General features: G+C 53.5%; 3 protein-coding genes and 1 non-coding gene across 7 annotated transcripts; 2 read left to right on the top strand and 2 right to left on the bottom strand.

The window, feature by feature from the left end:
• Positions 1 to 1,245: 1,245 nt before the first annotated feature.
• On the bottom strand, positions 1,246 to 6,614 carry MRPL27 (mitochondrial ribosomal protein L27). Its single transcript, XM_025859201.1, has 4 exons — positions 6,554 to 6,614; positions 4,349 to 4,480; positions 3,828 to 3,895; positions 1,246 to 1,654 (listed from the first exon to the last, which is right to left on the bottom strand). The coding sequence occupies exons 1-4, from the start codon at positions 6,591 to 6,593 to the stop codon at positions 1,448 to 1,450; spliced, it is 447 nt and encodes a 148-aa protein (XP_025714986.1). The 5' UTR covers positions 6,594 to 6,614; the 3' UTR covers positions 1,246 to 1,447.
• A 32-nt stretch (positions 6,615 to 6,646) lies between these two features.
• Positions 6,647 to 14,051, top strand: EME1 (essential meiotic structure-specific endonuclease 1). 4 transcript variants are annotated; one of them, XM_025859196.2, is made up of 11 exons: positions 6,674 to 6,698; positions 6,861 to 7,117; positions 7,896 to 8,000; positions 8,090 to 8,871; positions 8,960 to 9,087; positions 11,193 to 11,282; positions 11,375 to 11,496; positions 11,666 to 11,795; positions 12,032 to 12,147; positions 12,904 to 13,093; positions 13,326 to 14,051. In XM_025859196.2, the coding sequence occupies exons 4-11, from the start codon at positions 8,115 to 8,117 to the stop codon at positions 13,500 to 13,502; spliced, it is 1,710 nt and encodes a 569-aa protein (XP_025714981.1). In that variant the 5' UTR covers positions 6,674 to 6,698; positions 6,861 to 7,117; positions 7,896 to 8,000; positions 8,090 to 8,114; the 3' UTR covers positions 13,503 to 14,051. The 4 variants fall into 4 exon arrangements, with proteins under 4 accessions (XP_025714982.1, XP_025714981.1, XP_073739857.1 ...); XM_025859197.2 differs by lacking the exon at positions 6,861 to 7,117 and having other exon boundaries at positions 6,647 to 6,698; XM_073883756.1 differs by lacking the exons at positions 6,674 to 6,698; positions 11,193 to 11,282 and having other exon boundaries at positions 6,829 to 7,117.
• On the top strand, positions 10,222 to 10,294 carry TRNAT-CGU (transfer RNA threonine (anticodon CGU)). The gene has a single exon. It is a non-coding gene; the product is annotated as a tRNA-Thr (tRNA).
• LRRC59 (leucine rich repeat containing 59) lies at positions 13,804 to 26,760 on the bottom strand. The gene is made up of 7 exons (XM_025859200.2): positions 26,430 to 26,760; positions 25,042 to 25,101; positions 23,343 to 23,501; positions 23,038 to 23,142; positions 19,542 to 19,614; positions 17,367 to 17,540; positions 13,804 to 15,785 (listed from the first exon to the last, which is right to left on the bottom strand). Exons 1-7 carry the CDS (start codon positions 26,532 to 26,534, stop codon positions 15,541 to 15,543), a joined length of 921 nt encoding a protein of 306 aa, XP_025714985.1. The 5' UTR covers positions 26,535 to 26,760; the 3' UTR covers positions 13,804 to 15,540.
• Between the last annotated feature and the right edge of the window lie 591 nt (positions 26,761 to 27,351).

Genomic DNA, 27,351 nt, shown 5'->3' with positions numbered 1-27,351 from the left:
AGAAAGTGCGTGTATGTATGGGCAGGTGGGGAGAGGCTGGGGTGTCAGGGAATAGCTAATGCCTTCCTCCCTACCCCTCAGTTGCCACCAAGCTATGAGGAGGCCCTAAAGTCACTGCCTGCACCATCACCCAACTGTGGCTTTACTTGCCCACCCCATGAAGCAGCAGCCCCCCCCCCCCCCCCCCGCTCTGCTCAGGGCAACACCGCTGTATAGGAGGGAACCTCTTGCATCCTGCCCCTTCGTGCTTCTCCAGGGGACTGGCAGGGACAGTGCTGAGCTGACAGATGCCCCCAGCAATCTTCCCAGCTGGGCCTTGGTACATGAGACCCCACAAGAAGTGGGGTGAAACCCTGGGTCACCTCTGCCGAGGATCTGCACATGGAGAATCTGGGGTCATGCCCTAAGAGAACAAAGTGCCAAGTTGAAGACAGATCTCCCGAACTGTGGGGCTTCTGTGCCTCCAATCCCTGAAGCTCCTGCCTACAGGGCAGAGTCCTTGAAGCCACTGCACTCTACAAGCCCCTCTGCAGCCGCAGCCCAAACCACCTACCTCCAAAGGCCAGGACGACCCTCTGCCCCAGCTGAGACTTTCTTCCTGGCCCTTCCACTGGAAGCTAAGCCTTGAAGGTCTTGGGTTGGATTGACAATGAAGGCCTGTCCCAGCCCACTCTAAGCCCAGACTGAGTATTCCTAAAACCAGATTCTCTGAGGCTGTTTACGGTTTGAGATAAACCAAGAACCAGAAAAGGATGTGAGGTGGGTGTGTCTCTCTCTGGGTGTGCAGAAAGAAGCCCATTTGTCACTCATTTTGCCTCATCACTGAAAGGACCTGGGTCCACCTGGCCTCTCTAGGCTGGATCCACGGAGGGGTCAGCCATGTGGCCATTCCGGCGGCTACAGCCCCAGCTCCCTCCAAATGTGGCTCCAGGAGAGGACATGACCTTGTTGCTTCCTCTCTAGCCCCTCCCCCCCACTCCTCCCAGGACCCCTCTGGGCAAGGGATGGGGAGGTGGGGGGGGGGGGGGGGGACAGGGGTGAGGGGGTTGGGGGGGTGGTTCTCCTCGGGGAGATGGTGTTAAAGCAATCCCCTCCTCACACACATTCCCCTCCTGTCATTTCCTCACTCTGAGAGGTCTCTTTTTCTGCTCTGCGGTTGTTCCTCCGTGTGCACCACAGAACGTGGCTAAGGACCAATAAACGCGTAAGCAGCCCCAGCCAGGTTTACCCCCACACAGCACAGGCTCATGACACCAGCAAACTTTATTTTTGGCCCCAGGTCAAGTCTCCCAAAAGGCTTCCCAGCTGGTCACTTAAGAGACTTCTGCAATCACCACCAAGCAGACTTCCTCAGGAGGCCCTGTTGTCCCGACCTGTGACTTCTTCTGCTGTCACCCTCTCCTGTCACCTGGGCTCCAGGCTCCATCCAATGGCCTCAACGAGGAGTTCACAGCATAGCTGCCAGTTTGAAGGTGCCCTCAGGCTTGGCAGGAACCACGTGGACAAAAGTCTTATAGAGCACAGCACCCTTGGGCAGTCTGGTGACCAGATCCACATCCTCTGCATTGCTGGGACTGGGCACGTAGACCTCCTTCGTGTAGCGGACTACCCCTTCCTCCAGGGCGTACAGGTACTTCTTCTTCCCCAGCCCCACCTGCAACACAAAGACCTGGTCAGCTGGACCGACAGCCGGGTGGTCCATCCCAGGGCTTCGAGACAAACTTCTCATAAGGATTCAGGCTCTGGAACCAAGGGGGAGATCAGAAAGCTCTATCCCGGGTTCCCTTTCCTGCTCCCTGGCACTTCCTTGGCATCTAGGACTCTGTGACAGAAGAGGGAAAAGAAAACTCCAATAGCCAATCCTCGCGGGTGCTCAGTCCCTGAAGGCTCGTCTCTAGACCCATGTCTGTGCAGCTGGCCGGCTGCCACACCAGACAGATCCCCAAACCAGGCCCGGGAAGATGCCCCTAAGCACTGCCCCCTGGGAGCCGGCCTCACTTAAAATTAAAAAAACACTGGAGTTGTCATAGTAAACATGAGCTTGACATAGTTTCGTCCTATATAGTGACCTCTGAAGTTTAGGACCAAAGCCCTATGGTAATACGTCATCTAACAAAACAGCAATCATAGTGACAGGCACCAGTCCTTTCGCAGCGCCTGCGTATGCAGGCAGTGCCCCCCTGACCCCTTTAGTCCTCACCTTGTGAAGTAGCTGCCATTTCTAACTGCTCTCGACGAAAACTATGAGCGGAGAATAAACTACGTGTTGCGTATACAGTTTGTAAACTGCATATATTTTAGCATTTTTCCTTTAGAACTTGAGATTGGATGTGGGGCAACTTTTACCCAGGCAATAAAGCATTATTCAATATTTCTCTGATTAAAGGAATGGGCTCTGGAGCCAGGATGCCTGGTTCAAATCCCAGCACCACTACCTACTGTCGTGTGGCCTGGGCAAGCTGCATTACTTCACTGTGTCTCCATTTTCTCATCTGCAAAATGGGGATAATATTAACTACTTTTATGGGGTCCCCCTCAAAGATTAAGTGAGTTAATCATAAAGAGCTTAGAATACTGCTTAGCTCAAAACACGCTAGCTTTTATTATTGCTGCTGCTATTTTAGCGAGTCCCCAGAGTTAACACAGCCATACAGCTAGTGCCTCGAGTTCTACGAGACAGAACTACTACACAGTCAATTCACATGTAAATTAGCATTTCTGACATAATTAGTGGCCACTATCAGTCTTTATATGCCTACTAAAATGGCCAAAAAAGGGGCGGTGAGGGGACTGATGACAAAGGAAACTAACCGAACATTTACGATAATGTGAAGAGTACAGTACGGGGGCGCCTGAGTGGCTCAGTCAGTTAAGCATCCCACTCTAATTTTTGGCTCAGGTCATGGTCTCGGGGTTGTGAGATAGGGCCCCCAAGACAGGCTCCAAGCTCAGCTGGGAGCTCAGACTCTCTCTAATAAATAAATCTTAAAAAAAAAATAAGAGTACGGTACAGATCTGTGTTAACAAAGAACCTTCCTACCTTAAGAAGTAATTCCAACTTGCTGAAAACTGAAATCCCTGCCGGATATGGACCTGGTTTCTGGCACATACACTGAATTCTATTTTATTAAATTCAAAGTATCTTTCAGCCATCTAATAACAATTTTATGCAAAAGAGGATTAGCAAGAAGGAAAAAGGATACACTGAAATTAGTTTCCCAAGATTCAGAAAGTATCTCAAATCACTAGGCATCTCCTCCTCTAACAGGTGGGGGTTAGAAAGGAGACCCGGGGCACCTGGGTGGCTCAGTTGGTTAAGCGTCTGCCTTCGGCTCAGGTCATGATCTCAGGGTCCTGGGATTGAGCCCCATGTCAGGCTCTCTGCTTAGCAGGGAGTCTGCCTCTCCCTCTCTCTCTGATCCTCCTCCGCTTATGCTCTATCTCTCTGTGTCTCAAATAAATAAATAAAATCTTTAAAAAAAAAAAAAAAGGAGACCCAAGAGAACCAGGCTGATGCTCCACAAGGCAAAGCACAGTGATTGGGAGGTAGGCAGCCCCAGCACGAACCCCAGCTCTGCCATGTGGGCCCCTCCATTCCCTAAGTCTCTGGCATCCTACCTGGAAAATGGATACCTAGCGATACCTAGTGCATCACGGGGATGGGCTAAGGATGAAATGAGACAATGCAGGCCCAGGAAGCAAAATGATGCTTGGCATTTGCTAAGTATCCCAAAAACACAACTGTTTTGTTATCACTACCATGCTTAGGAACAGAGAGAGGTGGTCCTAGGAAAGAAAAAAGGGGAAAGGGCCACAGAGCAACTCACATGGGCGCCTGGGTGCCAACGGAAGTGGCGCTGAGTCGCAAGGATGTTGCCAGCATGAACATAGTGACCTAGAAGAGAAGTCCACAAGCACGCTGACTGTGGGCCCCAGTGATGGGACAGCACAGCAAACTGCTAAAAAAACATACCGGCCCTCGATTTCCTGGCCCAAATGCTGCACACCAACCTCTAAGCCTGACCCTGGACAAAACCAACTCCTACATGCTTGGACACAAGCAGCCCCCATCTCCCTCTGCCAGTCTCACCCCCTGAACCACCCCTGCCAGTCTCCACACTCTTCTCTCCAGTCACATGGCCCAGGTTCACACCTATCTGCTCTTCCTCAGGACCCCCCTCCCTGCCTCAGGTCTTCTCTGCATCTGTAATCTGGAGCCAAGTGCTCTGGCGAGCTAAGCGGAGAGTACAGGACCAGGAGGGGGCATGGTTTTCCTGTTCTGCAAAGGAATGCCAGGGACAGCAAGGGAGGGTGCAGCTGACAAATGGAAGCCAAGGCACACGCTCACCCTCCATTTTCTTGAGGCCAAAGCGTTTGCCTGGTGACTTTCCACCCAGGTTTTTGGAGCTGCCACCTGTCTTCTTGGATGCATATCTGATGGCAAGAGACGCAGCCTGAGGGGGGCTCAGCAGGGCTGTAACTGCAGACAGAACAGAAATGTTGTTCAGAGAGACTTCCAATCACTCTTTCTCTGCCTCAGTGGGCCATTTGGTAAGCTGAGAGATGGCAGGGGTAGTGGCAGGGGAGGTGAGGAAGATACGTGAGCAGAAATGCCACTCGACTGTGTTGGTGGTGGTTCTCAGGGAGTGTCTGAAAGTCCTTGGCCTTCTCCACGGCAGGGGACAAGTCATTCCTTGTATTGTCCAGGGCGTATGCACTGCATGAGAAGTGTGTGTGTGGCCGGGGGAGGCAGCGGGCAGTGAAATATTCACAGAAAGAAAATAAACACCATGTGCCTTGGGTCCTGACACATCCAGTCCTGTTGAAGAGAAACAAACACCACAGAAATATAAGCCAGCAAGAGGACACCACAGAGCTGCCAGTTTCAGCCTCACTCACCACATGTCCTCAAGGCTCCAGACACTGTGGAGGGGCTGGACCACAGAGCCCAGCCATAGGACACCCAGAGAGAGGGTCCTGCTTTGGCGTCACCCACCACTTTCTCAACCATTCACCCATCCCCTGCACACCAAATACTTGTAAACAAAAAGGGCAGCTTCTCGGAGGGTGGCTCCCACAGGCTCTTAGCTATTTCAGAAGGCTGGACTCCTTCGTCAGCAAGCCCACCCAGTACGGGTCCTGACCAAGAAGACTGACGCCCTGCCCTTAACAACCTGACTTCTTCATACTCATTCCAAAATGCTCAATGGCATTTCTTTTTAAAAGGAGAGTGAACTAAAATTCATACTAACCAAGTTGGAAGCAACTTGCTATATGACAAGCACAGGGCTGGCAGTCCTTGCTTTCAGGTCTCAGACACAGCCATGGCCAATCAGGGCTATGCCAGAATCTTTAGAGAAGCCCTGTGAGTCTCCAGAGCCTACAAGTTCAGAGTTCCTGAAACCAGGTTTCTGAAGTTTTAATGATAGAGAGTAGCTGGGACAAGGGACCAGAAATAAATGCTGAGAAAGACATGTTAAATGCCCAGCACCAAGATCTACCTTCCTTTAAATCTATTTATTCATTCATCCTCTAACTTATTAAGCTGAGGAATGGGGCTTTTGTTTTATCTACATTATCTCTTTCACAAATCTTTGCCCTTCAGCCTACTTCCCATCCTCCACCTCAGAGTAAAGGATACTACCAACTATGCAGTTGCTTGGGCAGAAATCAAAGAGTCACTGCAGATTACTTTCCTTTGCTCATCTCACATATCCAGCTAAGGAGCAAACTCTGGGTTTTATCTCCAAAACTGATCTTAAAACCACCCATTTCCCCCCAAGTTCACTGACACTAGCATCTTGGCTAAATCATGTCTCATCCGGACTACTATTACAGCTTCCCATCTGTTTTCCTCATTTCCACTCCTACCCCCTTTTACATTCACGTAAGAGCAATGGTTTGCTTCTCAACATGTCAAACTGGCTTATGTCACTCTCCTGCCCCTCATTCTCTACCAGGGCTAGGCCTCCCGTCATCCTTTAGATCTTAACTTAGATGTTACCTCCTCGAAGGGCTTCCCTGACCACCAACCCCCAAGAAGACATCAAACACACACATTTTTGCTTTCTTTAACAGCACTCGTCACAATTTACAACCATTTTGTTTCTGTGCTTATTTATTGGCTTATCCACTAGAAAGAACCGGTCCGGGAGATAAGAGACTGTCCTCATCCCTGCTGAGATCCCCAACACCTAACTGCACTGTCTGGCACAAAGACTTCAATCTGTTAACTTTCTGAGCTCCAGTGTGCCAGGATTTATAGATGAAGGGATCCACGGAGTGGAAGCGGCGTGCCCACGTCACCAAACGCTAGGGAAGGTGTACTTGCGCGCGGGGCAAAGGAAGGACACATGCTCCCCGAACCACCACCCACGGCCGGGCGTCCGACGTGGTCAGTGACAGCTACCTCTCAAAGCTCGAGGACCCCCCGCGCTCTCCCGGCTCGGCGCCTACGGGCCTCCACGGGGAATGGCCTCCACCCTCAGGCTCCCTGCAGGGTCCCCGCTCCGCCTGCACCCCTCGCCCCGCAAAAGCCACGGCGTCCCGTTACCAGCCGCCCGCGTCCTTAGCGCCAGCGCCACCGACGCCATGTTTGCCGTACACTCGCTTCCGGTCTCAGAAATCTGCTTCCGCTACCGGGCGATCTGCTTCCGGGGCCTGCGCTGCACTTGAAAGAGTGGCGCGAGGAGTCGCAGGTGAGAGCCGGCGCGGCGGGCGGCGGGCGGCAGGTTGGGGCCGGATTTTTTTTTTTTTAATAACCATGTTTATTTAAATTTATGCCATATGTACTGTTTTCTCTTCTTTTCATGTCTTTCTGAATTTTTTTTTTTTCATTTGTCTGACTTACTGGTTATTAGGGGCCGGATTTTTGAGCGCCGCCCGGCAGGGCCTCGGTGACCAGGGTGTCCGGGGCTCCGCCGCGCGGTGAGGACGCGCCGGATCGGCCTGGCAGGCAACCTCGGTTTGCCGGACTCTGGCGAGGTGCAGGGAGCGGACTCAGAGGAGGTCCCTCCCTAGACTTTCAGCGTCATTTACCGAGTGCTTACTATCGGCTACGTGCTGTGCTAAGCGCTGGTAAAGGCACGATTTCAGTTACTTCGCACAATCTTATGAAGTACGTGTTGTTATCACATCTCTGTTTTACTGTATTGGAAAGCGACGCTCAGGGAGGTTACGTGGCCCATCCGGGGTTACACCTACAGTGTTAGTGAACGTTTATTCGAAGAGTGATTCTTGTACATGACCCTGCCGTTGAACTTCCAGGTATACATGCAAGAGAATTGAAAACCTGTCCCCACAAAAACCTGGACATGAATGTTCATGGCAGCATTATTCATAATGGGCAAAACCCGGAAACCAAATATCCGTTAGTGCTGAACAGAGAAACAAATTGTGGCAGATTTATGCAGTGGAATGTTATTCAGCTTTTTATGGAAATGCTGACATCAAATACTGACACACGCCATAACATAAATGAACCTTGAGAAACATGCTAAGTGAAAGGAGGCAGTCACAAAGGACCACAGGCTGTATGATTCTGTTTGTACTAACTATCCAGAACAGGCAAATCCATAAAAAACAGAAGTAGATTTATGGTTGTCAGGAGCTGGGGGACGGGGAAGTGAACAGTGACTGCTTAATGGCTATGGGATTTCTTTTTGGGGTGATGAGAATGTTCTGGAATTAGTGATGCACAGTTTTGTGAATATACTAAAAACTACTGAACTGTACACTTGAAAGAGAAGTTTATGGTATGTGAATTATATCTCAAATTTTAAAGAAAGGGTGACTTGACATCTGCATTTCAAATGCAGAGATCAACAAGGGGGTGGTGTTGAGTCTTGTTACTACTGCATTAACATTTCTGATAGTAATCTCCACTTTGTTTCTAGGTCACCTTGACCTAGAAGGGATTTGAGGAGTCCTGTTAGACTACAGACAGCTGAGTTCCAGATTGAATGTGTTGGGACAGTATCCTGTTTTTCTGTTTCTATATTGTATGTATTTCCATAAAGTTTGGCCACAGAACATGTCTAATGGACTGAGTTCAGTGCTACAGTCTGCATCTCACCTCTTTTCCTTTCAGGGGATTAATTTGACAGCACGTACTGATGGCTCTAAAGAAGTCATCGCTTGCACTGGATTCTAGTGAGAGTGACTCGGAAGAGTTGCCAACATTTGCCTTCCTGAAGAAGGAACCATCTTCAACAAAGAGGAGCCAGCCTCAGAGGGAGGCAAAAATCGTTGTGGTTGACACCTCAGATTCTGAGGCCTCCTGTCCTCCGTCACCAAGGTTGAAAGATGTACCACCTATCCCAGACACGGCTGAACGTGTCACACAAACAGAGCCAGTTAGGGTGCTAAGCAGTGAAAGTGAGGATGAGGAAGAATTAGCTCCCCTGGCTGAGAGGCTTGCGTGTAAGTTTTTGACATGCAAGCAACTGAGCCCTGAGGATTCTGGCTCCCCAGTTAAAAGTGTATGGGATCATCAAAATAGTGAAGGAGCATCACGTGACTGGGAAAACCAACCCTTTCCAAAGGTCCCTGATCTTCCCCTCCATGAAACCTCAGAGAGACATGCATCAACTAACGAGGACCTTGCGGGAGACAATCCACGCCATCAGCTTCTGGCCTTCAAAGCTACCTGCCCTGTCCCGAATGGCAGCTGGACCATAACCAAAACAAATGCTGAGATCCCCCCATTTCAGAAGAGAACCAAGCATAGCCAGAAGGTCCAGAGGAGAGGCTTGCAGGGATGCCAGCCGTGGAGACAACAGGAGAGGACGAAGAAGGCAGCCCCGGTTAATAGGCTGAAAGCTCAGAGGCCCGAGGAATGCTTAAAGCACATCGTCGTGGGGCTGGATCCAGGTCCTCCTAGCATGTGTCTTCCTCCCAAGCTGGGGTGCCCGCCTTCTGGGCCAGCCCCTGACCGCCCCTCTCTCATCGTCTGTTGCAGTGCTTTTGCAGACGGAAGGGGGAGGCCAGCTCCTCGGAGCCCTGCAGTCCATGGAGTGCCGCTGTGTGATCGAGGCGCAGGCCGTGCCCTGCAGCATCACCTGGAGGAGAAGGGCTGCACCAGCTGAGGTAGCGGTTTTCTGGCTGATGTCTCTCCTCCCCCTCCCGAGCTCCCCGATAAATGCGCTTTCATTCTAAAGAATATTAGTCAGGGTCCCAGCAGGAAATCAGCTGGCACGCTCGACAGGATAATTTGAGGAAGATGTAAGAAAGGAACAGCGTTCTAAAGCGTGGGCAGGATACAGGGCTACTACAGGGGACGACACAGCACCTCACGGTAATGACACCACTAACTCAGGGATTCTCCACCTCGGGTATAGTCAGCATTTCAAATCGGATAGTTCTCTGTTGTGAGGGGCTGTCCTGTGCACTACAGAAGGTCGAGCAGCCTCCCTAGCCTCTGCCCGCTCGATGCCAGAAGCACCCCCCAAACCCAGTCCTGACAATCGAAAATGTCTAGATGTTGCCACACGTCCCTTGTGGGGAAAAATCGGCCCTGGTTGAGGACCCCAGCATATTTGTTACCATGCCTAGGCCTGAAGAGATGAAGGGAGGAAGTGGTTCCCAGAATCCAGAAGGAGAGAGAAATGTAGAGAGGACCCCCTTGAGAGAAGCTTGACCTCCCGTAGAGGAACATAGCAAACCCTAAGTGACCCATTTCGAGGGAGCCAGGGAAAGAGCTCGACTTCACTCCTCCCTCCCTCCTTCCCTTCTCCTCTCCAGTCTCCTGTTGGGTTTCCCACCCACCATTCCCATTTGGCCCAGTTGCACCAGAGGGCCTGGTGATGTGGTCTTCTGCAGAGAGCAGAGCGGGAAGGGGGAGAGTGGACCTGCGGGGCAGAACGCAGATAATCTGCATAGGATTTCTGACACTGGGCTTTGGGAATAGGTGGGCTTGTGCTTGAATTTCAGGCCCCAGGGCTTTATTGCTATGACCCTGGGCAAATTAGTTCATTTCTTTGTGCCTCATCTGTAAAACAGCAACACTGTTGTATCCCTTTGGGTGCCCCATGTTGTGGGGACTGAGATAACCAAGCCCCAAGCACATAGTAGGCACACAGCAAACGTTTGTTCCTTGGCCCAGGCTCCCGAGGTTTCTACAGCTCCTGTGCCTTCCGTTCCTCTTACCTGCGAATCCAAAATACTCCACATTTGTAAGGGTCTCTAGATGAAACCCTAAAATTTTTTTTCCTCTCTTGGGGCGCCTGACTGGCTCAGTTGGTAGAGCATGAGACTCGTGATCTCAAGGTCATGAGTTCAAGGCCCACGTTGGGCATGGAGCCTGAAACAAAATTCTTCCCCTCTCATTTGGATCTCATTATTTTCTCAGTAATTTATGGCAATTGCACACCTTTTAATTCGGGGGATTAGCAAATCTTTATATTCATATCGCAGTGACTTTTCAAGGTGCTTCCACATTCTCGCTCCCATGCCCGTGGCAGTCCCCATACACGGAGGGAGCTGTCACCCCACGTCACAGGCGGGGAGCTGGGTGGGAGAAGTTGAAAGTTTTGTGAAGGGTCACAGCCGATCGGTGGCGGAGCGGAAACTAGAGGCCAGCCCTCCTCCCGCCACACTTGGCCGTATTATGGGTCTTAGCGTTGGCTTATAGGGACCCAGTGAGAAAAGCCTCCCCACGAGCCCTGCTCCCAGGGCTCCGCCACTCCGACTGCTGCGGGAGTGTCTCGCGGGAGGCCGCCCTGTGGTGATGGTGCAGAGGACGGGCCCTCCCAGGCAGCAGCTCCCCTCGTGGCTCTCGTCCTTGTCACACACAACCCGTGTGTCTGTAAGAGCCACTCACCTCCTGGTCAGCCTCTGCCCTCAAAGGCCAAGTACTTATTTGCACAAAACCCTCTGGAAGTTTCCTTTCCCTCCATTCCCCTATCCAGAGCGTACAGAAATATTGGCAGTTCTCAGCCCATTTCAACTCCTCTTCTTCACCGCCTCTGAGACGCGGTTCACCAAAGTTGGACAGTTGAGAGGACTGGGGAGGGACGGGGTCATGGGTTATCATTTCTTGCCACCTGGCTTCATTCCAGAAGAAAAAGAATAATGCAAAAATGGGCTCAGCTGGTGCGGGTGTGTTCATTCACCCCAAAGGCCTGGGTCTCTCTCACAGGTGCTGAGCACCTGCTGACCTGCCTCCCTGTGCTGGGTTCCGGGTCCTTTGGCAGGATGGACAGGAAGACTGGGTGGAGGAACCGATGGTGCTGGCACTGCTCCCGGCAGAGGCGTTCGTGTCCATGGTCCAGAACTTCAAGGAGGTGGGCAGAGCAGGCTGGGCACTGAGGCATGGGACAGAGGGCTGACCGAGCCTAGGGAACGAACGTTAACGCAGTGTCCGCCCTTCACGCAGGGAAGTGTGGGCGGCACTGAGAAGGGGAAGGAGACGCTGCGGAGCTTTGTGACTGACGCCACAGCAAGGGCAGCTGGGAAAGCTCTATCGCTGGTGATTGTGGATCAGGAGCAATGCTTCAGGTTTGAATTGGTCCTCGAGACTTAGCATGAAAAGGGGCAGCCCCACCAGGGGTGACCTTACTCGTCCCACATCTGGGTCCCCCTAACAAGCCCTGTGCTCTGGTTGCTCTCTCACCCCTGTTCTGCCCGAGCTCAGCCTGGAGCTGCTGCTGTCTGATTTCCTCCCCAGTTACAGTGCTCCAAACCCTCCAAGAAGAAGGAAGCAGGGAGTGGCAGATAGGGAACAGGCCAAGGAGAAGAAGCAGAGACGACCAGAGGCCAACACAGGCTGCATGGTGTCCAGGGTAGACGTGGAAGAGGTAAGAACTTCGTGTTGCCTGAGTCAGGCTGGGCTCCCACTCTCATTGAACCCGATTTGCTCTAGATCAGGAGCCAAGTGCCCGCCGGACACGCCTTTCTGCCTTGGCATTGAGTAGGAGAGAAGGGGCTAAACAGGGAGCCAAGGGGCTGGGGTGCAGGTTCGGTGGGCGTGAGAGAGGAACTTCGGACAAGTCTCCCTCCGCCCCTCCAACCCGTCCTATTTTTGGGTCTCTAGGCCTTGGTGGATATGCAGCTGTACACACAAGCCCAGGCCCGAATAGTGCAGAGCTGGAAAGAGCTGGCTGACTTCGCATGCGCGTTTACGAAGGCTGTGGCTGAGGCGCCCTTCAAGTGAGTGCCCCAGCAAGTCTTGGCTCCACTGCTGGGCCTTGTGCCGTGCAGCGGTTCTGGTCCCCACACATGTCCTTTTCCCCTGAACTCTGCCGCCAGCCCCTTGTCTGTGAGGCTGGTGGTGGACGGAGCCAACCTCACGCTGGGGATGCTTGTGAGGAGCCCTCAAGCCCAGTCCCTTTAAAACGTTCTGCAGTAGCTCCTCTGTAAGTTCATGTTCTCCAGGCTGGTGCTGGGTCACCCGTGAGCCAGGTTACCAAGATCCGTCCCAGGTCAGGTCACGATGTCATAAGTCCTCATAGAACAAACTCTTAGCCTACTTAGCTCTGGGAGTGTTCATGGTCAGAATTTAAAATAGTAAGGGACCTCAGTCCAGTCCAAGTCCCTCATTTTCTACCCAAGGGAACAGAGGCCTGAAGACTGCCTTGTCTGAGCTCCTAGCAAGTGAGAAGTGGAACCAGACTCCCAGATTGCCTGACAGCCGGTCCCAGGTGGCTGTCCGCGTGCACACTGCCTCTGGTCCATACAACCCAATGTCAACATGGGAAACAATTTGGTACTTTTCTGGCACCTTCTCTCTTAATGAGAAGGACTAGGTATCATTTTTAAGGGAACCAGCAACTAGCACTGTTTGGGGACAAAGTGAGCACCCAAATAGGCGCTTGTGAGGTCGGTGGAAGCAGGGTTTTTAAGTTCCCAGGGAAGGGGACAGATGGAGTGACGAGTGACTCACAGCTCTTCAACTGCTGTTCACAGGAAGCTTCGAGACCAAACTAGTTTCTCCTTCTGCCTGGAGAGTGACTGGGCTGGAGGGGCAAAGGTGGACCACACGGGCAGGGGACTCGCACTGGTCTGGAGGAGACAGATTCAGCAGCTGAACCGAGTCAGCCTGGAAATGGCCAGCGCCATTGTGGACACATATCCCTCCCCCCAGCTTCTGGTCCAGGTAGGCTGCTCCAGCGGTCATCCCCCAACACCCTGTGGCTTTAGTGGACTCCCAGGCAGTTTCCGTGGAGGGCACTGGTAGTCAGCAGTACAGGCCTGCCGAGATCAGTGAACACTGACCCAGGCACAGTGGACAGGCTCTCATCCCCCCCACCCAAGCTCACGGCCCCCTTGTTGATGGACAGGGGTGACCCTGGGTAGTACAGTATTGAGAGGTCATTTGCCACTTTCAGGCTTACAGGCGGTGTCTCTCCGAGCAAGAACGCCAGAATTTGCTTGCAGACATACAGGTGCGCCGTGGGGAAGGTGTGACCGCCACCTCCCGCCGTGTCGGACCAGAGCTCGCCAGGCGCATCTACCTTCAGATGACTGCTCTGCAGCCAGATCTCTCTTTAGACAGTGCAGACTGATGCCAGCCCTGGGGGACCAGGATGAAAAGCTGGAGATTTTCACCTCACCCAGCTCGAAGGGGACCACGGGAAGAGGCTGGGAGCGCCTCCTGGAGCACAAGCCTGGGCCGGGCTCACCACAGACTCCTTCCTGGGTGTCAGTATCCGTAGAAGTCTCCCTGCCAGCTTGGGACAGACAGCTGAGATGCTTGCATTCACCTGCACAAGCATTCCGTGCCCCCCTCCCGGCGACACTCTGCTGCCGTGCACAAATCACCCTACCCCAGCAGCCCTCCGAGCACGAAGGAACACAGACAGAGCACTTAGACACATATTTAATAATTGTAGAAATCCAGAAGAACCTCAGCTTCAGATCTCGAGATCAGGAGTGAACTTCCTCAGCGGGCTGGCCAGATGGGGCTGCGTGTGCCCTGCCTCCCTCCCACCCACGGAGACCGCCCCAGCCAGGCCCCCGCGTGCGGGTCTGATCCCTGTGCTGCCTTCCCTATCCTCTTAATCTCATTTCACATACTATGTATTTAGTTTCAATAAAGCATTTGTACCAATGGCTCTGGAGCTTGGAGGAAGACGAAGGAATGTGTAGTGATTCTGAGTAAGGTGTGGGCCTTTGCAGCAGAGCTGTCGGTGGGGGGGAAAGGAACAAGTCGCTCTTCCAGTATGAGGACAGTCACGGGTGGCTGTCCTATCCAAATGAGCCACTAAGGCTGAAAGCTGGACCCCACTCTGTCTCTGAATCATGACAGGTTCTTGCTCTCCTGAGGGAGAGACAGGAAGCTTGCCATGGAGAGTTTTCAGTGAATGAGCACCATGATGACCATATGTTATCCCTTTCTCTGGCTTTTGTGAAAGCAGGAGGCCAAGGAGACCACAGAGCAAGAAGAGGCTTCCTCTGGCAGACAGGAGAACGGACAGTCCTGCCCCCGTCTGTGCTAGCCGTTCGTAAACGCACCACTTAAAACTCCATGGTGCTACTTGTTTCCCTTCATTGCGGGGGTGGTTCTAGGTCTAGACCCAAACAATGCCAAACCCCCGGCTCTACGAAACCTGAGTTTGCAGGCTGCCTCTGAGTTTGTCACACCGACTGCCGACAGCTGTCACAGAATGGCTTCGCAACGGTCTGCCTCCTGGTTTACTGGCAATCGGGGAGTGAATGCTCTAACACTGAGCCGAGGAGCCCGGCCCGTTTGGTGACAGCCACACGAGCGGGGGCAGGATTCTGCAGGAGCTGCCCCGGACCCTCACGGCTGGGGGAATTCTATCTGTGGGACACAAAGCTGCCTACCGTCCAAGAGTCTGCACCCCAGCTGAGAGACGCTCAGTTCCGCTGTGAGTTCTGTTCTCTCCAGACATTGTTAAAGAAGCAAAAATGATGGAAAGAGAGGATACTGGAGTGGGAGTCTAGTTGTGCCTCAAACTAGCTGGGAGACCATAGGCAAGTCATGGAAGGCCTCAGTTTCCCTGTCTGCACGTATTATATTGGACTGGATGGTCCTGAAGTCCCCTTCACAGCCTGAGATTTTGTATGGTCGTTAAAATGTCTGAGGTCCTTAAGAAAATAGGTATACCCTCCCACCCCCCAATTTAGGCTAGATTTGCTGAGTATGGTGTTCCTTTAGTCCCCAATACCACACTGCCTACTGATCTGCCCTGGCTACGCAGGGAGGAATGAAAGAAAGGGTTTGTGACATACAAAAGTATAAACGTAGTGACAGCTCACCTGACCGTTTAGTAGGAACGAGCCTTGCCTTTACACAGCTTTGTGTAACAACTGGAAAAGGCTGTTTTTCCCTCTGCCCACCCCGAGCCTGTTCCTTTAGGCATGCAGGTAACCAGCCCACCTCCCGCTTCTCCTTACCCCGCCCGGGAACCCTGGCTAAGGAACGAAGCAGTCCCAGAAGAGGGGATCTCAAGTACCAGTCAGCAGCCGCTTGAGGATGGCAGGTAGGTCTGACGCCGCAAACAGGCTGTGTCCCGCAGAACCCAATTCCATAGGAATCCAAGCTCCAGGGCCGGGAGGCGGCGGGCGTCGAGGACAAGCTCACTGCTGCGAGTCGGCCTGCAGCACCCACTGCAGGATGTCGTGGCCGCGCAGGCCGCGGACTGCGCTGTCGTAGACGGTGTTGACGCCGGCGCAGAGGGGCTGCCGCCGCAGCTCGGGCACCCGACAGGCCAGCAGCCCGCCTGCCGCACACAGCAGCAGCAGCAGCAGCAGCTTCAGCACAGCCCACGTCCTGCTGGGCCTCCGCGGGGGCGGCTTGCGGGGCCGGGAGCCGGCCTTCGGTTCTGCGGGGACAGGGCACCGCAGACAGAAAGGTTCGGTCGGTCTGAGGAGGTGCACGCTCTACCCGGCGGGTGCTCGCCTCCCTGTGCAGACCCACTCACACCCCCTTCTCAAATGAAGACCCCCAGGCCCCGAAACCTTTTAAGAACACCCGGGTGCTCATACGCCCTGTTGATGCACAGACCGAGGCCAAAAACCTCCCCAGTGGGTCTCCAGGGAGCATGCCCGGAACGAGGACTCATTCCGGGTGCCTCACGCAGCTCGCGGGGCCCAGGGTCCCTCGGGGGCAAGGGACGGGCTTTTCAGGGGGCACTGAGCACAGGGAGCGTGCTGCCCATTTGGGGAAAGAGGCTGGAGCTCTGCTACTATTGTTTGTGTTCTTATTATGAAGATGCACGTAACAGAAACCCCAGGGCCACCTGGGCAGCGCAGTCAGTTAAGCGTCCAGCTCTTGGTTTCTGCTCAGGTCATGATCTTGGGGTCGTGGGATCAAGCCCCGCATCGGGTCCACCCTCAGCGCAGAGCCTGCTTTGAGTTTCTCTCTCTCCCTCTGCCCCTCCTGCTTGTGCATGCACCCACTCCCTCAAGTAAATCAATCTTAAAGACAACCCGGGAAGGTAAGCTAGCATCCTGTCAACGGTGACTGCTGCTGGAAGGAGGGGTCACAGGTGACCGCCATTTTCTGATACATATTCCGAACCCTTCTAGTTCTCGGGAATGAATATATATGTTACATTCCTAATTTTTTTAAAACATTGGTTTTGAGATCTTTTTAGACAAAACTTTTACAAACTTGATGGAGTGCCCACACACCAAGAACGGCACGATCCTGTCACGTAGATTTTCTCGCTTAACGCTACCCTATAAGGAGGTCCGATCCTCGTTTTACACAAGAAAACAAAAAGGTGGCTAGGCGGCTTGCTCAAGGCCAGCAAGGGCGAGCAGCAGGGCCCCAGGCCTCCACCCACCCAATGGAGCTCCTTGCCCTCCCAGCTGCCTCTCCCCCGGGGCCCCTGCTGACCCAGAGGCTATGCGACCCGCCCCGCACACGGAGCCGCCTCACCACACAAACTCAGCTGGACACTAGTGTGGTTTTTATACAGCATGCAGCCAAAGGATTCCTCTGGCGTTCAAGCAAAAAGACAGTGTGTGCTCCGTTCCAACCTAGAGAGAGGCAGGAGAGGCGGTGCCGGCGTCCCGGAGACGGTGCCGAGCGCTCAGAAAGCCCACATGCACGTCACAGGTGGCGTGAAGGGCTTTTAAGGGCAATGTCTCTGCCTTGTCGCGATTTTGGCATCTAACCCTGACAAGAAGGGCAGCTCCCTGTTGCGGAAGCGCGCTCAGCCACATCTGCCCCAACACCGGCACGTCAGCACGCGGCTCTGGGGCGACAGAGCAGCAGTGCACCTGCTCCCCAGGATGGCCCCCCAGTCCCTGCACACCCTCCAAGCTCCTCCCGGGCCTCAGCGTGCTGTATCTGACCACGACGGCCCCCGCCGGGGGACCCCAGCACTTCTCCCCGAGGGTCCCTGCCCTCGCTCCCTCGCAACCCCAGCTGGAACCCTGTGGCTGCTAACACGTACTCGGGGCCTGATTCGTCTCCTTCTTGGGCTTCTTCTCCTGCTCCCGCTTGGCTGCTTTGAGGGCATCATACTCCTTTCTCCGGCGCTCCTTCTCTTCCGCCTTCTCCCGCTTCCGCAGCTCCCGCTCCTGAGCCTCCTTCGCTCGCTGCCTGGCCTCCCGCTTCTTCTCGGCCTCTGCAGGAAAATGCACCCCAAAATGACTTCTCACCACCCCCCCCAACCTGCAAGAGTGCTTCCCCGAGGAACTAAAAGCTTGGGTTCGGTCTCCCTTCCCTTATGCCACAGGTCACGTAAGCTGTATTAAGAGGAAGCGGCGGTCTCTCTGCTCTCAGAGAGGTAAGCCCTCCCTCAGACACAACAAGCTGCTCTCAGGGTGTGCTGAATGGATTAAAGGGTCCCGAGCCCCGTGCAGCAGAGATTAGGGTGATGTAATAAGGGGCATGGGTGACGAGCTGGGGGATTCAGAAAGCACAGCGAGTGACCGCCTTCTACAACTAGGCTGTCGAGAGAAGAGACGGCAGGGGTGTGGATTCTATGGGATTCCTATCTTCCCAAGCCTCGGAAAGGAACGTGGCATGGGAAGGGCAGGGAAGAAGAGGAAGTGAGTGCTCAAGTTCACAGTGAGAGAAGACGGAAATGTTTTCCTGAGAAAGCAAGACTAATAATTTGTCAGAGGATAATCTCTACACTTCACCTCAGGAGTCTGTGATGCCTTCTGATTTACTTCACGGTTCAAGTGCATTCACATCCAGTACCCAACTTACAAATCACTGGCTTCCAAAAATGCACTTCCAAACGAGTTATTTGGAAGCACGAAGTACATTTTTCCAAAGCCAGAATGCCACAAATTAGGGAGTTAAATGTCCTGTTAGGGCTTAAAACCCTATCTGACCCGTAATGTAGCTGAAGAGTAGTACGCTAAGTACTGGAGCTTTCCACTGTTCTTCTATGTACAAACAAGCTCCAAGTTCCAGCTGGGCACTGAGAATGCCAAGGGCACATTACACACAGCCTGGAGAGAGCCTGTGGCGGCATGAGGTCAAGCAGCCGTGGTCCAAGGAAACACGGCATCAGAGGGGCCGCACGTGTATAAGGGCCTGGTGTCACTCGGGCTCCATCTCAGGGTTCGCCCAGGACCAGGACCATCCCTCCCCAATCCCAGGAGTCCTCCAGTAGTGGGGGCTCAAAGTCAGTCCCCAACAAGCGCCCACTGTGCACCAAGCCTTGTTCTAAGTGCTCGGGATCCAGCGGTGAAGACAAGTCAGGTTCCAGTGCCTAAAGCTTTCTAGAGACGGAGACAAATGAACAAAGAGTAAAGAAGACAATGATGTGAGCCACAGAGAGAGTAAGAGAGGTTGTGATGGAGTGACAGGCGAGACGGCAACCCAAGTCAGGGTGCTTCTGAAGGGGTTCTGGTAACGCTAAGGCAACATGTGAGCAGACATGAGGGAAGCACACAAACCCAGCTGTGTAAGGACCCGAGGGAAAAGCAACTAGACACAGCCCCCGAAGCGAGAGCGGCCTCGGAGTGCTCGAGCAACAGCAGAGGCTCGTGCGGCTGGAGTTACCGGCATTCTCTCCCCGGCGTGTGGAACAGAGCGGAGGAAGCAAGCAGGCTGGGGCCACGGGGGGCCTTCTCGGAGACCAAATAAAGTTTGAATTTCATCCTAAGTTCCATCAGAAGCCATTAGAGCCTTTTAAGTAAATAGCAGCATAACTGACTTCTGTTTTAAGAACATCTCCATGGCTGCCGCGGAGGAGGCACGAGTGTGGAGACAGGCCACGGAGCGGGGAGGTGCCAGGGCCGGCTACAGCATGGAAGCTGAGTCACAGGGCAGCCCGGAGGGAAGGGAGCATCACACACAGGACTTGCTGGCCATCTTTCCAATTTAAGGCTTGAGTTAAGTGCAGGAATGGGGACTGCCTATTACAGGGGGCCCCTGGGAGGGCTTGAAGGGGACTGTCTTGGCCATGCTTAAATTCTGATGCCTCTTAACCCTCCCAGCAGGCTGTAGGCCTCTGGAGCTGGGGATCAGGGACAGACCTGTCGGACAGAGATGAGGCCGTACACCGCCACACGGCTCCCTGCCGCTTCCACGGACCCCAGCTCCTGCCACACAGGCGTCAGCGGCTGGGGAAGGACAGGAAGACGGCGGGAGGAGGGATGGCACGTACCTCGTTCTACTTCCAGCCGCCGCTGCCTCTCTCGCTCCTGATCGGCCTGCAGAGCTTTCATGTGCTGTAACACCTGCGGAGGGAGAGGGGTGCTGAAGTGCCCGGAGCAGGGGGCGCCGCCGGGCGCACGTCCGCTAGGGAGGCTCCAAGGCGCCCCCTACTCTTTTCAGGCTGGTGCAGCCCCATGCAACACACAGTTAAGGGAGGCAGTCGCGTCCCTGTCTCCTAACTCACAACGCCGGCCTTAGCTGGAGATGGGTCATTCGAGCCCAGGCCAGTGAAGCTGTGAGCAGACACATCTGTGAAACGTGCTGCCAACTGGAGTGTGTAAGGAGTCCTGCTCCTTAGTTACCAACACGCGCCATCCCCCAGCAACTCTGCTGACAAGCAGGGACAGCACTTCTCCCCAAGGCTCCCTGCCCTCGCTCCCTTGGCTACCTTATGCAAGTGCCGCCCCTCCCTGTCCTCAGGAGGCAGCTTACTCTCTCGGTCACAACACTAGGTTCCCTAAGCGGGGGGAGACTGCTGTCCCCTCTGCCGGCTAGACACTCAATACATGTTTGATGAACGACTGCCTGGCTCCCCATTTCAAGAGGCAAAAAGCCAAGGCTGGGGGCAGGGGGTGATTTGTCCCCATCACATGGCTCCAAAGTAGCACAGCTAAGAGCTACGGTCTTCTGAGCTCTGGGGCCAGAGCCTGTCCCACTCACATCAGCACACAGAGCAAGGCAGCCTGTAGGAGGAAGGGAAGCGCCCTTTAGCCCACCCAGCAGACAAAGCCCTGGCGCCCAGAGCCCCTCAATCCTCATCCACTCAGTCACGGATGGCCTCTGACTCCGAGAGCCCCAGAGATTCTCACTATGGGCACGGTGAGGGGAGGAGGTAAAAGACTTATTTTTTAGGTTTGTTTGTATCTTTAGAAGCTGGTATCCCTTGGATGTAGAGGACAGAGTGAAAGCTTAGAGCCCAGCACAATCCTGACTCTACCACTTCCTAAACGTGTGACCTTAGCAAGTGACTTAACCTCTTGGGCTCCCTGCAAGAGCCTGCTTTGAGGGGTGCCCAGGTGGTGCAGTCATTAAGCGTCTGCCTTTGGCTCAGGTCATGATCCCAGGGTGCTGGGATCGAGCCCCGCATCAAGCCCCGCATCGGGCTCCCTCCTCGGCAGGGAGTCTGCTTCTCCCTCTCCCACTCCCCCTGCTTGTGTTCCCTCTCTCGCTGTCTTTCTCTCTGTCAAATAAATAAAATCTTAAAAAAAAAAAAAAAAAAAAGAGCCTGCTTTGAAGCCATGAGGAACCCTGTCCTGGGCCTTGAACCTGCTGCAACCTCTCGGAAGGGAGTCAAGCTCACTAAACAATGGCCACTCAACAAGAAGTGCAAAATCTGGTGGAAGGTCAAGCCTGATGTTGGGAGGCAGTCCAGGTTCAAAGTCCCCATCTCACTCTGAACTCCAAATACTAAATAAACACCAACCATTCCGGTGTTTTTAAGGGGTGTATGGGTGGCTAAATAAAGAGCCAAGAGGTTTAAGAGACATCCCTTTTCACCCGGGCTCCAATACATCAGGAGTTACGTTGACAACACAGCAAGCTCAGAAATGGGAGTGACTCTCCTAGTCTGGACTGGGAGCCCCGGAGGGCAGATTTTGTCCACCTGGGCCAGTCCACAGCCTACAGTAAGCACTTGATAAATACTGTCCAGCTAACAAATTATTTTTAAAAGGGGCTGTACTCTGCACCAAGCTTATCAATTACTGCAACTGACCCATGCACCCACACAAAGTCAGAGCTGGTGAGGTCTAAGCTAACTCCTGGCGACAAGTGACCTCATCCCGGCTGGCCCGAGCCACTCCACTACGACGCCTAACGGTGTGCTGCACGCTGCACTCGGGAGACCACGTTGGGCCACAAAGCCAGGGAGCATGGCTTCAGTGACCATACCCACAATGCAGTGGGCTACCTGGAGCTCTGTCTGGAAGCTATATGCTAATACTAAAGATCTTGGTGCTCAATAAAAATGATCTTTGTGGGATATCAGCAATTTCACATGGTTTAACATATTATTAGTTGAATGAATACATGGATAAATGAAAAGTGTGTGCATGGTGAGCATCTCTTGTGTCAGAGACATGGAAGGGAGCTCTACTTCCCAGGGTTATGAGGATCATGAGGTGAGGCGTAAAGCACGCAGGACAAAGGAAGGGTGGTTGGCCAGAGCTCCTGCCATTCTTCCGAATAGACAGCACACCTAGAGCACGGGGCCTTCACTGATCACTTGTACTGTTTGCAGCTAAGGGAAAGCTGTTGCCGTGGCTACCGGGCTGCAATGACCTTGTCCCTGGTCTCCTGTGACAACAGGTGAGACACATGATGAGACTTTCTAAGAAGCCCTGAATTAACGATCAGGAAAGCCATTATCCCTGAGATTCACCTAGAGACCCACCATGCCCACATTTCACTTCCAGTAATTCTAGCATTTGAAGTTAAAGCATTTCGAGTCCTTTCTGTTCATCATGCCTCCTAAACATGGCCAAGTAAGCCATCTGGCGCTCAGCTGTTCTAAAGCTGGAGGGAAAAAGTGACCATGGCTGGCGTTGGAGAGATGCAGTGCGAGGCATGGGGCGCCGGGGGGGGCTCAACTGGTTAAATGTCCGACTCTTGATTTTGGCTCAGGTCATGAGCTCAGGGTCATGAGCCTGAGCCCTACGTTGGACTCTGCACTCAGTGTGGAGCCTGCTTGGGATTCTCTCTCTCTGCCTCCGCCCCTCCCCTCTCGCACACGTTTTCTAAAAATAAAATAAAAATCCTTAAAAAAAAAAAAAAAGCAGCGCGAGGCATCTTCAGGGCTGTTGGCAACGCCTGCCTTCTGTTCTGCCTTTAGTTCCTCGCTCCTACATCAGAAACCTTGACTGAAATCAAATGTCAGATCTCCCCAAGATGTGTCTGCTTATAGGTATATAAGCTTACGAATATTAACAACACTTATTATCAAAATTCCTACAATAACTGTGACTCAGATAATCTTGTCCCATTTAAAGAACTGTCAATGGTGTAATGCTGGATTAGGCAAGGTCCCGGTTTCTTTCCTTAAGATTTTATTTTAGAAGAGAGAAAGAGCGAACAAGCAGGGGAGAAGCTCCCCACGGAGCAAGGAGCCCGATGCAGGGCTCGATCCCAGGACCCTGGGATCATGACCTGAGCCGAAGGCTGCCGCTTAACTGACTGAGCCACCCAGGCGCCCCAAGGTCCCAGTCTCTTAAGAATGGAAGTTCTGCAGTAGAACAGCTAGTACTGTTCTCCTACTTGTAAAGTCAACACAGAAACAAAGGTCCCTCTGCCTGACAGGCTGATAGTAGCCATATTTCACTGAGACCTTAGTGCTGGAAACCTTGAACAGGGGAGGTGTGTGCCCTGGGAGGGAAAAACAAGAGGACGCAGAGGGAGTCCCGGGGGACCGTGCGACCGTGTGGAGGAGCCCCCGGGAGCTTCGTGCTTACCTTGTTGGCACATTGCTTACACTGCTTCTCGTCCAGGCAATCTCCTGCCGCTCTGGCCAGGGCAGGATCCAGCGGGTTATCCTTCAAGTCCAGCCACTTCAGGCTCTGAAGAGATAGGACAGAGAGGCCGGTCAAGCCCAGGTTCAGAGTCCCTCAAGGTGAACCAAAGGAGCAGGAAGAAAGCCCTAGCCTTCCGAGGCAGCACCCCCAAGGTGGTATTCGTGCCAGCCACTCACGGCCGTGCTCCACCCATCCCTGGGCCCTCAGCCTCGCCCGGCATGAGACACTCGTTCCTGAACTGTTACCTTGAGCTGAGCAAAGCTGACGGGCAGGGTCACCAGCCTGTTGTTGAGGAGATCCAGGTGCTGGAGGTTGACCAGACGGCCAAAGTCGGCCGGCAGTTGCTGTAGTTTATTCTTACTCAGGTCCAGCTTCACCAGGTGTGTGAGGCCGCAGAAATCCGCCTAGGACCCAGACAGGGAACACCTAGGCCCCGGGCTCACAGCTCGGAGTGACGATGCAGGTTAACCCTGACCCTACCCGCCACCAGCTCTTCCACCTGGAAGGAGATGCAGCTGACCCCCAGCACTTCTGCTCTAAGTAGTGAGATGGGTCCAGAGTGGCACAAAGGAGGCACAAAATAAGTGTGTGTTCCCTCGTGCTCTGTGCACCCTCCAACCCGACCTCCACATTGCTCCTGGAGGGACTAGGGGCCTGTCTGGCCCCCCGACGGCACCCTATGCTCTCCTTTCTCAGGAGCTGTCAAAGCGCAGCATGACCATCCACTTCCCTAAAAAGATCGAACACCCCTCAAGTACTCGGTCTTCTTCTCTTTTCTTTGCAGCACCCAGCATAGCACCCATCTACAGTTCTGCTCCCACCTCGGCACAAAGGCCCTGCTCACGCTCTCGGGGGACCTGTAACCGCCAGCAGATCAGCACTGCCGAGGAAGGCACAAACAAATGAACACATTCAGACTGAAAAGTGCCCTGGGGGCCGCGTCGTGACTACAGACAGCGCGCACACTGGGCGGCAAGCACTTGCCACCACACTTTCACTAGACGTGAAATGCCTCCTAGAAGCAGTGGGATCTCGGATGCTTTTTCATCGTGAGAAACGGTTCTTGCTGAGCTGCGGGAAGATGCTAGAGAGGATGAGTGAGGCCCAAGGGAATACTGGCAGGGGAACAGACTAATGGGGGACCCAATGAAGAAACTGCCAACTTCTGAGACCCGATCCCCAAGCAGAGCCCAGGGGAGCCGGGCAGGGAATGACACGGCCAGAGTGATCACTGGTAAACACAACAATGGCAACAGACTCAGTCCTGACAGTGAAGGCGTGCTGCTCTGGAGCACAGACCTGCCATCACCCAGGAGGGGCTGAAGGGCTGAACCACTCTGGGGCCTACGAAGGTAAAGGACTGCAGACTGAAGACATCGCAAAGCATATAATGGAGAAGGAGAACTGGGAGAAGTTATGGAAGAAAAATGAAAAGGATCTGACCACAGGCTGGATGTGTTGAACAAAAAAGTGTCTCAAAGTAATTCAAGGGTTAGGAGAATAATGCTACAGTAGTCCCCAAAAGCCACATTTTTTTCCTGTTCCTCATCAAAAGATACACAAGGAGGCTGTTCATAAACAGCTTTCTCCCTGGCATGCAGAGGAACGTACAGAATGGCCTCTACTCTCCTCTACATGATAAGGAGGTAAACTATTTTTCAAAGGAATGAAATAAGGCAGAGAAAAAGATGACCCCAATAAGTGATTCAGCCAGCATTCTGTTGACTTTAGTTTTCATGGCCTGACTTTCCCACTGTTCTAAAGAATGAAGCCTCTACTGTGCTTCCCTTCTTGCTGAGACAAACCACCCCCCGCCCCAGCACACTCCCATTCAGTTATAGCTTGTCTGCGGCCTGTCCTGAAATTACGGCTCTTAAGACATAACTCCCTCAAACAAGAAGCATCAGGGCTCTAGAAGGAAGTGGGCTCGCCTGCCAATCTCACCGGTAGACTAGTCAGTTTATTGCAGGACAGATCCAGTATGGTGGCCTTCGGGAGGGCAGCCTAGAAAAAGGAATGAGAACAAAATGTCAAACCAACACATGGAATGGTTCAGTGACATGAGGCATTTTCCAGAGAAAGTTCCCACAATTAGGAAGGCCTTTAAAAATTAGCACTGGAGGGTGCCTGGGTGGCTCAGTTGGTTAAGCGACTGCCTTCGGCTCAGGTCATGATCCTGGAGTCCCGGGATCGAGTCCCGCATCGGGCTCCCTGCTGAGCGGGGAGTCTGCTTCTCCCTCTGACCCTACCCCCTCTCATGTACTCTATCTCATTCTGTCTCTCAAATAAATAAATAAAAAAAATATTTAAAAAAAAATTAGCACTGGAATATAATAGTAGGAATAATAATATAACAGCTGCATGCACCAACATTTACTACCTACCAAGTATATTACATTACAATCTTAATCCTCACAGCCCTGTAAAATGGGAACTATTATCACCATTTTATGAATGAGGAAATCTTTGGGTATAAAGGTTAACTAGCTTGCCAAGGGCAGGGACGCAGCTCTTCAACAGAACTGAAGTATGAACTGGAAATCTGTTCTAACCTCCACACTACAGAGCCAAGTGCCAAAGGCAAATGTAATTCATTAAAGGCAGGAAAATGTAGGGCACCCAAAGTGACCCTAGTGTGCCGGTAGGAAACCTGGTGGGAAAAGCAGGGACTATGATCTAACTCCACTTTGGCAACAAACTAATCTTCCTGGGACCTCAGGCCTCAGTTTCCTGGCTGGGAGTTTGGGAATGGTTGGGGGGAGGGTGGCGGTGGGCAGCAGCAACTGGATTCCAGCCAGTTTAAGCTGAGTTGGGAAGAGCCCTTGCCAACCAAGCACTGACACTACACAGTCTTCAAGGAAGGACACCTCAGGGGCCAGGACAGCCAGCTGGGATTGCCAGCTTCCAAGAAATGCAAGGTTCCGGGCCACACCCAGGTCTACCCAGAGGCCTACTTCTCAGAGGAGTCATTCATTCATTTACTCATTCATTCTCCGAACAGCAGCAACCACTCCGTGGGCGCCTATTTTGACTCAAACACGGAGGTGAGTGCTGTGAAAGCCCCCCAGATAGGAGGGGAGATTCACTCCTGACTCGTAAAAAGCCCAGGGTCGAACAAGCAGCACCTTCTCATCTTGTGGAACTGCGCCAATGTGACACGTGTACATCCCAGGAAGAAAACTGCGGGCAGAGGTGGGCTCCCCGCGAACTCAGTCCCACTCCTCCCACCTAGTTTTAAGATCTGGAAACTGAGGCGTGCGAAAGGAGGCGACCCGCACAGCGGCCTGCGCCAGTCTGGGGCGGGGACCTGGGCCTCGCGGGGCTGTACTGACCAGCTCCTTGACCGGGACCTCGTTCAGGTCGCTGAGGCTCAGGTCCAGCTCGTTGCCGTCCAGCTTGTCGCGGAGGTTCCCGCCCTTGCTACCGGCCTTGGTCATGGTGACGCCGGCCGAGCGGTCCCGGCTCCGGGGGCTCCGACGGGCAGGAGAGGGGCTGAGAAGCCGCTCGTCGGTTCAGTGGGCTCGCACCCAACCGACAACGCCCGCGTCCGCCGCCGCCGCAGGTGCAAGACGCCGCCGTCCGCCCGACCGCCCGCTGCACTCTGAGCCCCGCGCCCAGCTCCCACTGGTGCCGCCGCGACGACGACCACTTCCGTGTCCACGTCACCTTCCGCGGCCACTGAGAAGGGCGGGGCCAGAGCGGCCAGGGCGTGTGCGGGAACGCCGTCTGGCGCCGAGGAGGGCACACTGCAGTGGCCGCCACCTCCGGAAGGGTGGGGTTCAAAGTTGAGAGTTCGGTTACCTGGCTGAGCGGCCGTTTATCCCCAGTGACCCGGGGTACGTCACCGTCGCTGGCAGCGCCAGGAGGCGAAAGGGCACGGGACTGGGCGCCAGGAGACCTGGATTGCATCCCAAACTGACTTTATCAGATCACCCCCATGCTCGTTGATTAGGAGCCAGAACTGCACGTCTTTCAAAATTGCTCCGGTCCTCTTTACTTAATCCCCAAATGATCATCACCCTGAAAATTCAGCCTCTGAATCTCTCTTATCTCCTCTTCCCTGCTCCAGCCCTTGTCCACGTGGCCATCACCTCGCGCCTGGATTATTCTGAGTCTCTCTCCCTGCCATCCATCTCTACCCAGCTGCCCAGATGACGGTTCTAAAAATCTAACCAAGTTTTTCCTCTGCTTCAAACCCTTCAAACCTCTGGCTACCTCTAGAATATGGACCACTCTCCTTTCTAGACTGGGCCC

This window comes from Callorhinus ursinus, unplaced genomic scaffold, assembly GCF_003265705.2.
Source record: "Callorhinus ursinus isolate GAN/ISIS: 27379988/994484 unplaced genomic scaffold, GSC_fseal_2.0 scaffold52, whole genome shotgun sequence".
Classification (NCBI taxonomy): domain Eukaryota; kingdom Metazoa; phylum Chordata; class Mammalia; order Carnivora; family Otariidae; genus Callorhinus; species Callorhinus ursinus.
Note: the sequence above shows the minus strand (reverse complement) of the source record. Positions and strands in the feature narration are given on the sequence as shown.

Excerpts from the sequence above, each read along its gene's own strand:
- MRPL27 (XM_025859201.1), bottom strand. The coding sequence starts at position 6,593 with ATGGCGTCGGTGGCGCTGGCGCTAAGGACGCGGGCGGCTG. Across the intron at positions 4,481-6,553 it reads GCTAAGGACGCGGGCGGCTG|TTACAGCCCTGCTGAGCCCC; the intron begins GTAACGGGACGC and ends TTCTGTCTGCAG. Across the intron at positions 1,655-3,827 it reads GTTGGCACCCAGGCGCCCAT|GTGGGGCTGGGGAAGAAGAA; the intron begins GTGAGTTGCTCT and ends TTTGTGTTGCAG.
- LRRC59 (XM_025859200.2), bottom strand. The coding sequence starts at position 26,534 with ATGACCAAGGCCGGTAGCAAGGGCGGGAACCTCCGCGACAAGCTGGAC. Across the intron at positions 23,143-23,342 it reads TCAGCTTTGCTCAGCTCAAG|AGCCTGAAGTGGCTGGACTT; the intron begins GTAACAGTTCAG and ends CTATCTCTTCAG. Across the intron at positions 17,541-19,541 it reads GCGGCTGGAAGTAGAACGAG|AGGCCGAGAAGAAGCGGGAG; the intron begins GTACGTGCCATC and ends ATTTTCCTGCAG.
- EME1 (XM_025859197.2), top strand. The coding sequence starts at position 8,115 with ATGGCTCTAAAGAAGTCATCGCTTGCACTGGATTCTAGTGAGAGTGAC. Across the intron at positions 8,872-8,959 it reads CGTCGTGGGGCTGGATCCAG|TGCTTTTGCAGACGGAAGGG; the intron begins GTCCTCCTAGCA and ends CGTCTGTTGCAG. Across the intron at positions 9,088-11,192 it reads GAAGGGCTGCACCAGCTGAG|GATGGACAGGAAGACTGGGT; the intron begins GTAGCGGTTTTC and ends GTCCTTTGGCAG.